A 13,012-nucleotide genomic window follows, 5' to 3' on the forward strand; every position below is an offset into this window, starting at 1 on the left:
GGGAACAAAGAAAAACCATGAGCGCAGAAGGTAGTTTTCTCGTAAACGACTTTTTGTGGGAGGGGCCCACAAACAAAAAGGCAGGGCACGCAACAGAGGCAATCAGCGGCTCCGGGCCCCGGTTTTTGTGTCCCCTCCTCGGCGTCCCAAACCCACGAACTCAGAAGTCTGAACTTCCCTCCTCCTCCCTATAAATCTCTTCACTCTCACTTTAACACCCATCATCTTCTCACATCCGCTTCAAATTTAAACAATTCAGTTGCTTATCTTGCTCTCTGTGTTCCCATGGCTTCCCTGATTCTTCTCTTTTCTGAGGTCGTTCGCAATCATGAGCTTGATGCTGCGTCTCTGTTAGCGGCGTACCCTCCTCCTTCCTCGTCTCTTTCTTCCTGTGCTGCCGCCACAAAATCGCTGAGAAATCAGAGCGATAGGCGCAAAAGCCAGACTTCTGAAGATGCCGTGGAGATGAACAATCCGTTGGAGTCAAGAATCTGTGTTGATTTTGTATGGCCTTGATTTCTCAACGTCGTGTCTGCTCTTAAATTCCATTGGAAACGAGCTTTCTGTAGTGGCATGTGCATATATCAGTTATCATTTCTTCTTGTTCTTTTTTTTTTTAATTTTAGAGGGTTACAATGATATGAAAACTTCGTTCTCCCATTCTCATCTTCGTCTCGTTGTCTTCAATTTATTTTATATCTTATAAATTCATTTATGATTAAAAAATACTTATGAAACCCAAATATTAAAAATAATATTCATGCCTGTGAATATTCAGGCCACCTTGCAACGAGTATTGCCCCTTTTTTTCGTGCCGGGGCGCATTTTGTAATTTGGAGGTCTTTTTTGTTTTTTTCAAAATTTTAGGCAGAACTCAAACCAAAGCAGGAATGCTGAATGACTCTTTCTAATTGATACTAATATTAGGCAGGGTACACTATGGGCATGTTTGGATAACATAGAAAACCATAGTTTTGGAACCTAAAATCATAGTTTTAGTCCCAGACTCGCCAAAAACCTAGGAAAAAACAAAACCATGGTTTTGGATTAAAACCATGGTTTGGAACTCAAAACTATAGTTTCAGAAGAAGTAAATCCATTCTGTTTCTGGTTTAAATGGAAGAGTATGATTGTACCTGTAGAGTAGATTTTAATGATAATATGATTTTAACATTTCTCAATTATTTTTTATAAACATATTTAATCTTATATTTTATAAATATATATATTAATTATATTATTTTATATATGATTAATCATGTTGGTAAAAATATATTATTAATATTTTATTTTTTTAAATTAAAATAATTATAAAATCTATCTTCTATATAATTATCATATTAATTTATGTTTTTTTAGTAAATTTGTACATATAAAAAATTCTTCTAATAACAGCTATCCAAACACTCTCATTTATCAGAATTACTTTTTCACAAAATTATTTTTCATAAAATCTATTTTTTTTAAAATCTATTTTTCAGGAGTTATTCTCCAAATCATAATTTGGTTTTATCCAAACACTCCATATATATCTCAAAGGTTACCTAGACACTTCTATTCAACACCAAACACCGTCATGGGAAATTGAACCCTTTTTTTTTTAGTGAGAGGGTGTAATTCCTGTCACTCAACCCAATGGATATTTTGGAGGTCATTTTTGTACCGCAGGGTATGAAGCCCAAGCAAAAATACCATCTGGGCTCCAAGAAAAATGATCGGGCGCAATCATCTCCAGCTGAAAATTCAAGTTAAGGAATTAATTGGGAATCATAGACAATTTTGAAGCCCCCTTACAGACAATAAGATGTTCTATTGATACACTGATTATGATTTTTAACTAGTACAGATTCAGAGGGTTTTTTTTCCTTTATCTTGTGTTGGAGATAACCAAAGTTACAGCTACTGTTGAAGCATGTTATAATTTTAGTAATTTCAATATAAAACCAAACACGTGTATTAAAAAAGACACCCACATACATAAATATATACTCCTCCGGTCCTTATTATAAGACCCAATTTGACTTTTTACTTGGTCCTAATTATAAGACCCCAATCCATTTTATCTCTTATATTTATGCATTTTTTTCAAGATAATCCTTCTAATAATGATAGTTTTAGCCAATATACTTAATTAGCAAGGATATTTTAAGAATGACAACACTTATTTATTATACTAACCAACTTAACTTACTTCCTTAATCTCCTCAAATAAATCAATTGGGTCTTATAATTAGGACCGGAGGAGTATATCACTAATAACTAATAATTCATCATTTCTTGGAGCAACTCTGATTTCCTGTGGGGCCAGGTGACGATTAATGGGGTGTATCCTACTTGATAGGGACCTTTAACTTGCATTTGAATCGGATTACAGTAAAACTAGGGAACAAATCACAAGGGACGAAGTATTCTGACCTTAACATAACGTCAGTAAGCAGATCTTTTTGACCCAACTGCATCGCGGAACAAAATGGACATCACCGTCGGCTGGCAAGAACTATGCTTAAGAGGAGGGGGGAAAAAAAAGCAGAGAAAGAAAGACCTATACAATATTACAGGGACCCAGGCACAAGGTTTAGAATAAGCGTTAGGCTCCGGTGAGCCATGCCAATCAGATTGTAGCAGTAATTTTCCTAGTTTAGACGAAACATCGTTAATCAGCCTATGTTATTGACCAATTTAGTTAATCAGTCCCTGCCCATCTAATCCGGGGCACCATGAATCTCAAGTCAGCGAGAAGAGGGGATAAAGTGCTTGTAGGATGGCATTGACTATTGAGTGCAAAAGAGGTGAACGTGAAGACCGCTGGCTTCGCCTAGAAGGTGGCACAAATAAACTCACTCATCCATCGATGGTGTGGAGAGGTTCACGAACCATATATAAAAAGTTACAGCACGTTAAAACTATGAGCTTTGGGTCAAGGGGCGAGGTCCGCGAGTTTTGGGCATGCCACAAGGGTCCTTACATCTTCTCCCCACTATGAAGCAACATCATTTCTTATTCAAATTTCCCCTTCATGAAACTTCTTCTTTTTTCTTTTTAAACCGACCGTTTGTCGATCATGTTCGATTGTAGACGGCTTGTTAAGTTCAAATAAAGGTACTTGTATTAGCGAACGAATCAGCGTTTATCCTTTTCTATAAATTTACCTATAATTGTTTGATATCTCATTTTTATTTAATCGTTAAAGTCGAGGCAGATGATAATTTTCTTCGTTGGAATAAAATTGAAATAATAGCCATTCTCCAAGAGCAGGGAAAAACAGAGTGAAGTGTATTACCCATTGACCCCAGAAACACAGAAAAAAAACAGAGTAAACACACAACGAAATGGAGCACACAGAGAAAACCATTCATCCCAGAAGCACAGGAAGGAAAACAGAGTAAGCATACAACGACATGGAGCACACAGAGATACCATTCACCTCAGAAGCACACGGAGAAAAACAGAGCAAGCACAGAAACGAAACAGCGGGAAGAGAAAAAAAATTTGGACCATTTCTCGATTTGTGCGTGTCATCCTTGCGCAGGGGCCATGCTAATCTTCTCTGTATCGTTCCAATTTTATCGGATGTCCCCGAAGGGACGATCTAAAGCGTTGCAGCAAGTCTATATAAACCACGATACAGTTATAATCGTGAACGATGTGGGACTTCTGAGGGCTCTTCTTGAAAACTGCAGCGAGTTGCCCACTCCTCTACAGGTCCAAGCCTCGCCTCCCGGAGCTGGAAGGAAAGCAGTGAAACATGAATGTGGGACGCGGCTTCTCTCCTTTTCCCTTACCATCCGCTGCCCTCTTTTACCTTTGATACTTGCGCCGTTTTGAGTGAAAGCAAGGGAGGGTGAAGGCCTTCTTCTTCTTTTTCTTTTTTTTTAATTTTAAAAATATATCTAATACCTTAATTGTTAAAATGCTGGGTGTTAAATATTAGGTGCTATTAAAAAATTATTTTACCTTGTTTAGTGTATTGACAATTAATTTAGGATAGGAAATGACACTGAAATAAATATTTTAAGATATTAGATATTTTTTTAAAATTAAAAAAAAAAGAAAAAAAAGAAAGAAAGAAGAAGCCCTTCACCCTCCCTTGCTTTCACTCAAAACAGCGCAAGTATCAAAGGTAAAGGAGGGCAGCGGATGGTAAGGGAAAAAGAGAGAAGCCGCGTCCCCGGGGAAGGGGATGGAAGATGAACAGTAAAAAAGCCTTTTGACGCATATTTTATTGATATTTTAGGTACAGGAAATAGGAATCATACCTCTATCCGTAGGCATTCTGTCGCCTTGCCGGTTTTCTTGAAGGTCTGATGGGACGCTTGATTTATTGAATCGTCCGCCCCGTGCCCAGCCCCCCATGCATTAATGGCTTGAGGACGTGTCAAGTCAAAGAACAAGCACACATCATCAGTTCTTAACCAAATACTGCTTTACTGGCAGACTTGCAGCTTGAGAAAAATCCCAGTCGGATCATAACTAGATAGATCTCTCCCTTCTTAGTTCACTTGTCAGCCAGTAACCTGTTTTATTGACTGACGAAATGTTACAATTAATGCCCCAGAATATGAGCTGTTTGTTTGACGGAGGATATGCGGGTGGGTTTTAGAACGAAAATCCCAAGGCGTCCAAAAGACGGAAGCACTACTTTACTTTGGGCAAGTGACTGTTGAACGAAGAACGGTAAAGAAGAATGATAACTGCAGCCTCAAACATTATTTCGTCTGCTATTTCTCTCCTTTGGAACATTAATCATAATGCCTTGCCAAAAATCTCGTGCGCGTTTTTGAGAGACAAGATTCAGGTAAACTTTGAAGACTTTGAGGCGTTGCGCTGAAGAAAGGTGGTTAAAATGTATCCTATTTGCCTAAACGTGTTGATGAGAATTATTATTATTATAAACATTATATTAAATAAATAAATAAATATGATAAATAAATTATATTGAAATCTTATAACTAAGACCAAAATAAAATTCAAGTAGACTCTTATGTTAAAAAAAAAGAGGTAGTATTTTTTTTGGCTCATGACAAATAATATAAACAGTACACGTGTAGAGGAGGATAAGTGCACGTCCCGCTCGTTTTTTTAGTTTTTAAGAATAATTTACGAGGCCTTAGCCTTGGGCTTTATAGCATTCCTTCTGCTCAACGCTCTTTTAAAACCCCACTTTAAAAGTATTTTGATAGTTGTTGATTGATGATTAGGAGGTCTTTGGAAGCACCCAAGAGTGTTTTTTTCGTAAAACAAGGTAAATTACTTTACGTATTTGTTTTATGTACTGTAAAAATATTTTTAAAACTATAGTTTTGATTTATTCATATTTGAAATTCAAGTCGACGCAGTTAGGTTTTGATATATGGAAACATTTACGCTAGTCAGTTTCTATTTTATTTAATTTGTTAAAATACAAATAGTTATACTCAACTCTTTTTTTATGTCTAGATTTATGTTGTGTTTCGAATGCGGCAAATAAAATATTTTATTTTTGAAAAATAATTTAAGGATTTAGAGTTTGAATTCAATGGTTTAAAACCCAACTTTACAAGTATTTTAGTAGTTATTGATTGATGATTAGGAAGTGTTTAGAAGCATTTAAAAGTGTTTCTTTCATAAAACGAGACAAATTTATCCACGTATTTACTTTGTATATCATAAAAATATTTTAAAAACTATGGTGTTGATTTCATCCATATTCAAAGTTCAAGTCGACACAGTTAGTTTTTGATGTGGGGAAACAATTACGTTAGTCAGTTTCTATTTTATCTTATTTGTTAAAATACGAATAGTTATACTCAGCTCGTTTTTTTTTTTGTCTCGATTTATGTTGTGTCTCGAGCGCGGCAAATAAAATATTTTATTTTTGAAAAATAATTTAAGGATTTAGAGTGTGAATTCAGTGGTCATGCTAAGTCTGCACCCGTTAAAAACAAAGCACATCTTTTTCAAAATTCTTTATCATTTACGTGCGCAATCATTTCATATCATACTGTTTAAATTTCTAAAAACTGTGTTCAGATTTCAAAAACTTTTTCCCCTTGAAACTTAAAAAGAAAACCCCAACATAATTTGTTCACGTAACGCACATAATTAGACTTAATCAACACAAAACCCACCTTGTCTCACCTACCCCCGGCCCCGGGCACCAACCGCAATAGGTTGTCATTTTCCATGAAGCCCAGGGTAATTTGGGCATTTGATTGTGGTTTTGGCAATGAACAACAAAATTAAATAATTGAATAGTTTGTCAAAAATAAATACTCCATATTTAAGTAATTTGATTAGATTAAAAATATTAGATAAGTTAGTTAATTATAAGAAATATAACATGTTTTTTCTAAAACATCATAATCATTTTCCTTAATATCCTCCATCCCTCTTTTTAATTATAGTTGATGAAGTGTTCATAAGGATAATTTAGAAAAATTAATAAATATGATAAATATATCTTATATTTAATATCAAAATCAACTCAATAATTATGTCATATATTAAGGATTGGAGGAGTACTACCTCCGGTCTTTAATATAAAAAATTGTTTAACTTTTATCTTGATCATAAATATTAGACCTCAATTCACTTTATTTCTCTTTTTTTTTTTGAGATAACCATTGTAACAATAGTAGTTCTAGACAATACACTTGATTAGCAATAATATTTTAGAAAAGATAACACATATTTATTACAAATAACTAATTTAAATAATTTTCTTAGCTCACTTAAATTAGTCAACTAATTCTTATATTAAAAATCAAAGATAATACTCTTCCGGTCCTTAATATAAGACCTATTTAACTAATTTGATTATATTAGGGAAGTTAGATAAGTTAGTTAATTATAAGAAAAATGACATGTTTTTCCTAAAACACCATAATCATTTTTCTGAATACCTCCTCTCACTCTTCTATTTGATTATGGTTAAGGGAGTATCCACAAGGGTAATTTAAAGAAAACTGATAAATATAATAAATGAGTCTTATATTTATAACCAAAACCAACTCAAGAATCAGGTTATATATTAAAGATCGAAGAAGTAGTAAAATAAAATAACTGGAGCGAAACTTGCTGGTCACCTATGTATATATTTTTTAAGGAACTAAATTTGCATTAAAAAAACACATATAATACTACAGCTTAGTTAACTAATTTGAAAAAACTAAAAAATTACTAAATCATTTAAAATTATTTACATCTATTATTTTTTATCAACTAATTTACCTCATTTATTAATTGATATATAATTTAATAATTTATATGCCATAATTAAATAATTTGGTAACATTTTAAATTAATGAATATTAATAAAAGGTAGTTTTTTTTTCCCGCCACAAAGTTCTTATACGATCATTGCGTATTCCTGTTTAGTCCTTTCACACCAACTTCCATCACCAACCCCGCAAAAGGACACTCGCATTCGCCTCTCTAAGCACTTGCAAAACATTCACGTAATTTATAATTATGAGTATTTGATAAATAATAAATTTGGCGTCGATGCTTGATGGTCAAATAAATACAAACATTTTTTTTTTAAATTCCTTTCGCCACCCCTAATTCCATAAATGGCATGCCGTTAGCGTGGGGAGTATACTATTGCATTTTTTCAAGCGAGAATAATCTCACACTCAAAGTATGACTGTCTGAGTATGTAAAATTCAACAATATTCCATTCTCTTCCACAATAGTAGTATTTGCATTAATTTTATAAAATCAAGTATTACGCTAAATGAAGTTAAGAAATAAACTAGACTAATTACGAGAATAATAAGTTGGCAAAAAAATCACGAGAATAATTACACTGCTCATAATTAATTAATGATAGTAGAATTTATTACAATTTTTTAAAGAAAAATCACAAAAAAAGACCTTAGAAATAAAAAAAATTGTAAGTAAGTCTTCCCGGCAAAATGGCTATAAATAACTCGATAACTGCCCCCTCTTACTCGCGCCCTTCTCACTGCTTCAATTTCTCTCCCTATCTTTGAAGCGAGAATTGGTCTCCCTGCACTTGAAAAGGCACGGGCCTCCTTCTCTTCCTCTCGTCCGTTTATTATTCACTAATTTTCTGTCTCTGTGCTAATACAAAGTGCCTTGCTCGAGGTTCCCTTCACTGTCTCTCCCCCACTTCTGTTCCCTTCTCATCGTCCCATTTGTCTCTTTTTCGTCGTCTACATTCCCCATTATTGGCTGAGTTCTCTGTTTTTTTTCTCTCCTTCAACTTTTTATCCCCCGCTGAGATCTCCGGGTATGCGTGTGCTGCTTTCAAGGACGCTCATTCGAATTAACTAAAGCGTTTCTGCATGCATAATCTCTTGGGAGTTTTGTTATTGAATTCGCTGTTTATTCTTCAAAACTGCGATTTGGTTCCATGCCTTTTCACCAAATTGATTGATTGGTAGATCTATTGTGTTTGATTACTTTCATCTGTGGATCTAGTTCTGGGGTTCTCTCATTATAATGGATCGGAGCCTTTAAATTATGATTTCGTTTTTCATCCCCTGTTCAGAGATAAATGATTGATAACGTAACAATCTTAAGCAAATCTGATGGTAAATAAGCCGTATTTAATTTTCCAAATATAGATATATTGGCGGCTGTTCGCTGGTGGCGTGAGCTCCCCAAGTGTTATCCTGCTCAATTCTACCTCAGTTAGCTTACGTTTGTCTTTCCTCCCCACATTCCTTTTCACCATCTCTTATTGCCATTTGCTCTCCCCCTTGAAAGTGTTGTTTATGGAAGTGCATTGGCTTCCTGTATCTTGCGATTGTGTAAATTCGATCGAAATGACACGTAATGTTTCATAATTTTAAGGATCATACAAGAAGGTACCGTTAACTTACATATCGCCTCAATTATTATTGTTTGATGGATGTTGTTTTCCTATACGCGGGTTTGTGTTGTGAACGATGTGCGTATCTGTTGTCAAATTAAAATTTCTCAACCCTAACGTCTGACTTGTGTTTGAATTTTGAATTGATGTATCAGAAAGATGGCGTCCCATATTTTTGGATACCCTCGCATGGGCCCCAAGAGAGAGCTCAAGTTCGCTCTAGAATCGTTCTGGGATGGGAAGAGCAGTGCCGGTGACCTGAAAAAGGTTGCTGCTGATCTCAGGGCATCCATCTGGAAGCAGATGGCTGAGGTCGGGATCAAGTACATCCCCAGCAATACCTTTTCGTTCTACGATCACGTGCTTGATGCTACCGCCACGGTTGGCGCTGTTCCACCGAGGTATGGCTGGACTGGTGGGGAGATTGAGTTTGATACTTACTTCTCCATGGCCAGAGGAAACGCATCTGTACCTGCAATGGAGATGACTAAGTGGTTTGACACGAACTAGTAAGTGATGTATAAAGCATTTTTGTATTATCTTTCCACCATCGATGATACGAACAGAGTAACCTAATTGCTAAGCTTTTATTTTTGCATTGACCCAGCCATTATATTGTCCCCGAACTGGGACCTGATGTGAACTTCTCCTATGCTTCTCACAAGGCAGTAAATGAATACAAGGAGGCCAAGGCGGTATGTATCGATATGTGTAAAAGTCATTTAAATCAACTACTCTCTAACATGAGAATCTGGAATTAAGTACAGTAAAGCTAATTGATATAAGAAGGACTGCAAAGACAGTTTATTTGTATCAGTGTCCAAGCCCGAAAGATCTGAAGCTTTCTTGAAATGATCGCGTTGATTTAGTCCTTGTCATGTATCTATTTTTCAATGCTCTGTTGATCCCATTATGTCAGTCAGTTCTTGTATGGGGATCATTGTGATAAATCTTCACTCTTAAGCCTAATAAGCATATTTGTCATTATCACCATTGTCAATGAACGTTTATTTTCCTCTTGCAGCTTGGAGTAGATACCATCCCTGTTCTCGTTGGCCCAGTATCTTACTTATTGCTCTCAAAGCCTGCCAAGGGTGTAGAAAAATCGCTTCCACTTCTTTCTCTCCTCCCCAAACTCCTTCCAGTATACAAGTAACTACTATTAACCTATATACAGACTTCAACTATCTGCCCTTTATTCAACTTTTGTCTTAATTCTCTAACTCGCTTATAATTATAAACTCAGAGAAGTTGTAGCTGATCTTAAGGCAGCTGGTGCTTCATGGATTCAGTTTGATGAGCCCACCCTTATCTTAGACCTTGAATCTCACCAATTACAAGCATTCACTGAAGCATACTCAGAACTCGAATCCTCTTTATCTGGTCTCAATGTGCTTGTTGAAACCTGCTTTGCTGATGTTCCTGCTGAGGCATACAAGACCATTACAGCTTTGAAGGGTGTCACAGCATTTGGATTTGATTTTATCCGAGGAACCAAGACTGTTGATTTGATCAAGGGCGGATTTCCCAGCGGTAAATTCCTCTTTGCCGGAGTAGTTGATGGCAGGAACATCTGGGCTAATGATCTTTCTGCTTCTCTCAGTACATTACAAAGTCTTGAGGGTGTTGTGGGCAAAGGTAAATATTGACAACGTATATATGAAAATTTTTGTGGAGTTTTACAGTTAATAGGTTGCCCAACAAATCTGTTATTTAAATTGTGTTCAGATAACCTTGTGGTGTCCACATCCTGCTCACTTCTTCACACTGCTGTTGATCTTGCCAATGAGACCAAGTTGGATGCTGAGATCATGTCATGGCTAGCTTTTGCTGCCCAAAAGATTTATGAAGTCAATGCTTTGGCCAAGGCATTGTCTGGTCAAAAGGATGAGGTAATTCTTTCGGTTTATGTCACTCCTGACAAAATAGATTTCTCTGTTGGATTGCTTAAGAATGTCCGTTACTCGATAATACGGACAGACTACGTTACTCGAAATGTTGTAATAATTTTATTGTCAAATGAACTTACCGCTTGACTTATAATTGGTCATAGGCAACTTTTTTCGATTTTATCCGACACTTGACCCAAAAAAAAAAAAAAATCGATAGTATCTCAGAATGGAAGTCAGGTTAACTTATATATTGGCATTTGACTCAGTGTAGTTTGTTCCGGGCGTGTTGTTACGAGGGTCAAAAAGTGTAAAAATAAAATCAACTTCCATTTGTTACCTGCTTATTTTGTTGCATCATTCGCTGAATCGCTGTTTTTGCGCTTTTATTTTCAGGACTATTTCTCTGCTAATGCTACTGCCCTGGCCGCAAGAAAGTCCTCGCCAAGAGTGACCAATGAAGCTGTTCGCAAGGCCGTGAGTGCTTTATTCATGACTGTTTCTTCTCAACTGAATGGGGTGTATATATGATTCTTTTGGTACTAATGGTTGCTTTTTTCCTTAGGCTGATGCGTTGAAAGGTTCTGACCATCGCCGTGCTACAAATGTCAGTGCCAGACTAGATACTCAACAAAAGAAGCTTAACCTTCCAATCCTTCCAACCACCACTATTGGATCATTCCCTCAGACAGCAGAACTAAGGAAAGTGCGCCGTGAATACAAGGCTAACAAGTAAGAAGCTTGATCAGCCTAATATCTAGCTCTGTTCTCTTCCTCTTGTGGCTTCATCGATTCATGCTGATCTTGATTTCTTTAGGATCTCTGAGGAAGAGTATGTTAAGGAAATGAAGGAGGAAATCCGCAAAGTAGTGGAACTCCAAGAAGAGCTCGATATTGATGTGCTTGTACATGGGGAGCCTGAGGTCAGCTTTCATCTTCAAATAATAACAGCATATGACTAAATGAAGGAGAAAGCTAGAACAATTCGGATGGTTTGAACTCTTCTCACTTATGCTGGATGCCTTTCATTGCAGAGGAATGATATGGTCGAGTACTTCGGCGAGCAACTTTCAGGCTTTGCCTTTACTGTCAATGGGTGGGTGCAGTCTTATGGATCCCGGTGCGTGAAGCCACCAATCATCTATGGTGATGTGAGCCGCCCAAAACCCATGACTGTCTTCTGGTCATCTACAGCTCAGAGCATGACCAAACGACCCATGAAGGGAATGCTTACAGGCCCTGTCACCATTCTCAACTGGTCCTTCGTTCGAAATGACCAGCCTAGGTATAATAAACTCAACACACCATTTAATTCATTATACGTAGAGATATGGTTCAGTCAGTATTCATCGTATTGTTGTTCCTAAACACGATGTATAAATTCATCCGCAGATCTGAGACCTGCTACCAGATTGCTTTGGCTATTAAGGATGAAGTAGAAGATCTTGAGAAGGCCGGCATTAATGTCATCCAAATCGATGAGGCTGCTTTAAGAGAAGGTTTGCCTCTGAGGAAGTCAGAGCAAGCTGACTACTTGAAATGGGCTGTGCACTCCTTCAGGATCACCAACGTTGGAGTACAAGATACCACTCAGGTACTTCCTAATTACCAATCAAAACGACTTAAAAACTGTAACTTCAATATCCATATTGTATAGATATATATATCATTCATCGTAATGTAAACAATGGACAGATCCACACCCACATGTGTTACTCCAACTTCAACGACATCATCCACTCAATTATCGACATGGATGCTGATGTGATCACCATTGAGAACTCTCGTTCTGATGAGAAGCTCTTGTCAGTGTTCCGTGAAGGAGTCAAGTACGGAGCTGGGATTGGGCCTGGTGTGTACGACATTCATTCTCCAAGAATACCACCAACTGAGGAAATTGCTGATAGGATCAACAAGATGCTTGCAGTGCTGGAGAAGAACATCTTGTGGGTGAACCCTGATTGTGGGCTCAAGACTCGAAAGTACGCTGAGGTGAAGGCAGCCCTCACTAACATGGTCGATGCTGCCAAAAGCATCCGCAACAAGCTCGCCAGTGCCTAATAAAATGGTTCAAGAAAGAGGTTTTTTCTTTTTTCTTTTTTCTTTTTTTTTTACTGGTTCTGCTTGATTCAGAGATAAAGGAAAATTTTCTTTTCTTTCCTTTTCTTCTTTTTGTTATTTCAATAACTGTGAGCTGAATGTTTAGTTGCTTAGTACATGCTCTTGTGAGCGATTGGTTTCGGCATTTATTTTGTGCCTTTTTGTATAATCGAATGTATAAGAAATCAATAAATCGAAATATTAA

General features: G+C 36.6%; 1 protein-coding gene and 1 non-coding gene across 3 annotated transcripts; one reads left to right on the forward strand and one right to left on the reverse strand.

The window, feature by feature from the left end:
• Window positions 1-3,483: 3,483 nt before the first annotated feature.
• On the reverse strand, window positions 3,484-3,586 carry LOC114746458 (U6 spliceosomal RNA). Its single transcript, XR_003740282.1, has one exon. It is a non-coding gene; the product is annotated as a U6 spliceosomal RNA (small nuclear RNA).
• Window positions 3,587-7,975: 4,389 nt separating this feature from the next.
• Window positions 7,976-12,857, forward strand: LOC114746451 (5-methyltetrahydropteroyltriglutamate--homocysteine methyltransferase). Of its 2 annotated transcripts, none has more exons than XM_028934670.1 (12): window positions 7,976-8,233; window positions 8,974-9,327; window positions 9,426-9,513; window positions 9,843-9,970; window positions 10,065-10,456; window positions 10,547-10,710; window positions 11,104-11,184; window positions 11,273-11,439; window positions 11,525-11,630; window positions 11,742-11,992; window positions 12,100-12,301; window positions 12,403-12,857. In XM_028934670.1, exons 2-12 carry the CDS (start codon window positions 8,978-8,980, stop codon window positions 12,766-12,768), a joined length of 2,295 nt encoding a protein of 764 aa, XP_028790503.1. In that variant the 5' UTR covers window positions 7,976-8,233; window positions 8,974-8,977; the 3' UTR covers window positions 12,769-12,857. The 2 variants fall into 2 exon arrangements, with proteins under 2 accessions (XP_028790503.1, XP_028790502.1); XM_028934669.1 differs by lacking the exon at window positions 7,976-8,233 and adding an exon at window positions 8,627-8,813.
• The last annotated feature ends 155 nt before the right edge of the window (window positions 12,858-13,012 follow it).

The sequence above is a fragment of the Neltuma alba genome, unplaced genomic scaffold (genome assembly GCF_004799145.2).
Source record: "Neltuma alba isolate B1F8T4 unplaced genomic scaffold, ASM479914v2 tig00005008_pilon, whole genome shotgun sequence".
Taxonomy (NCBI): domain Eukaryota; kingdom Viridiplantae; phylum Streptophyta; class Magnoliopsida; order Fabales; family Fabaceae; genus Neltuma; species Neltuma alba.

Coding starts and splice junctions, on each gene's coding strand:
- LOC114746451 (XM_028934669.1), top strand. CDS start 8,782: ATGTTTCATAATTTTAAGGATCATACAAGAAG. Junction 9,514..9,842: donor AATACAAGGAGGCCAAGGCG/GTATGTATCGAT, acceptor TTCCTCTTGCAG/CTTGGAGTAGATACCATCCC. Junction 9,971..10,064: donor AAACTCCTTCCAGTATACAA/GTAACTACTATT, acceptor TTATAAACTCAG/AGAAGTTGTAGCTGATCTTA.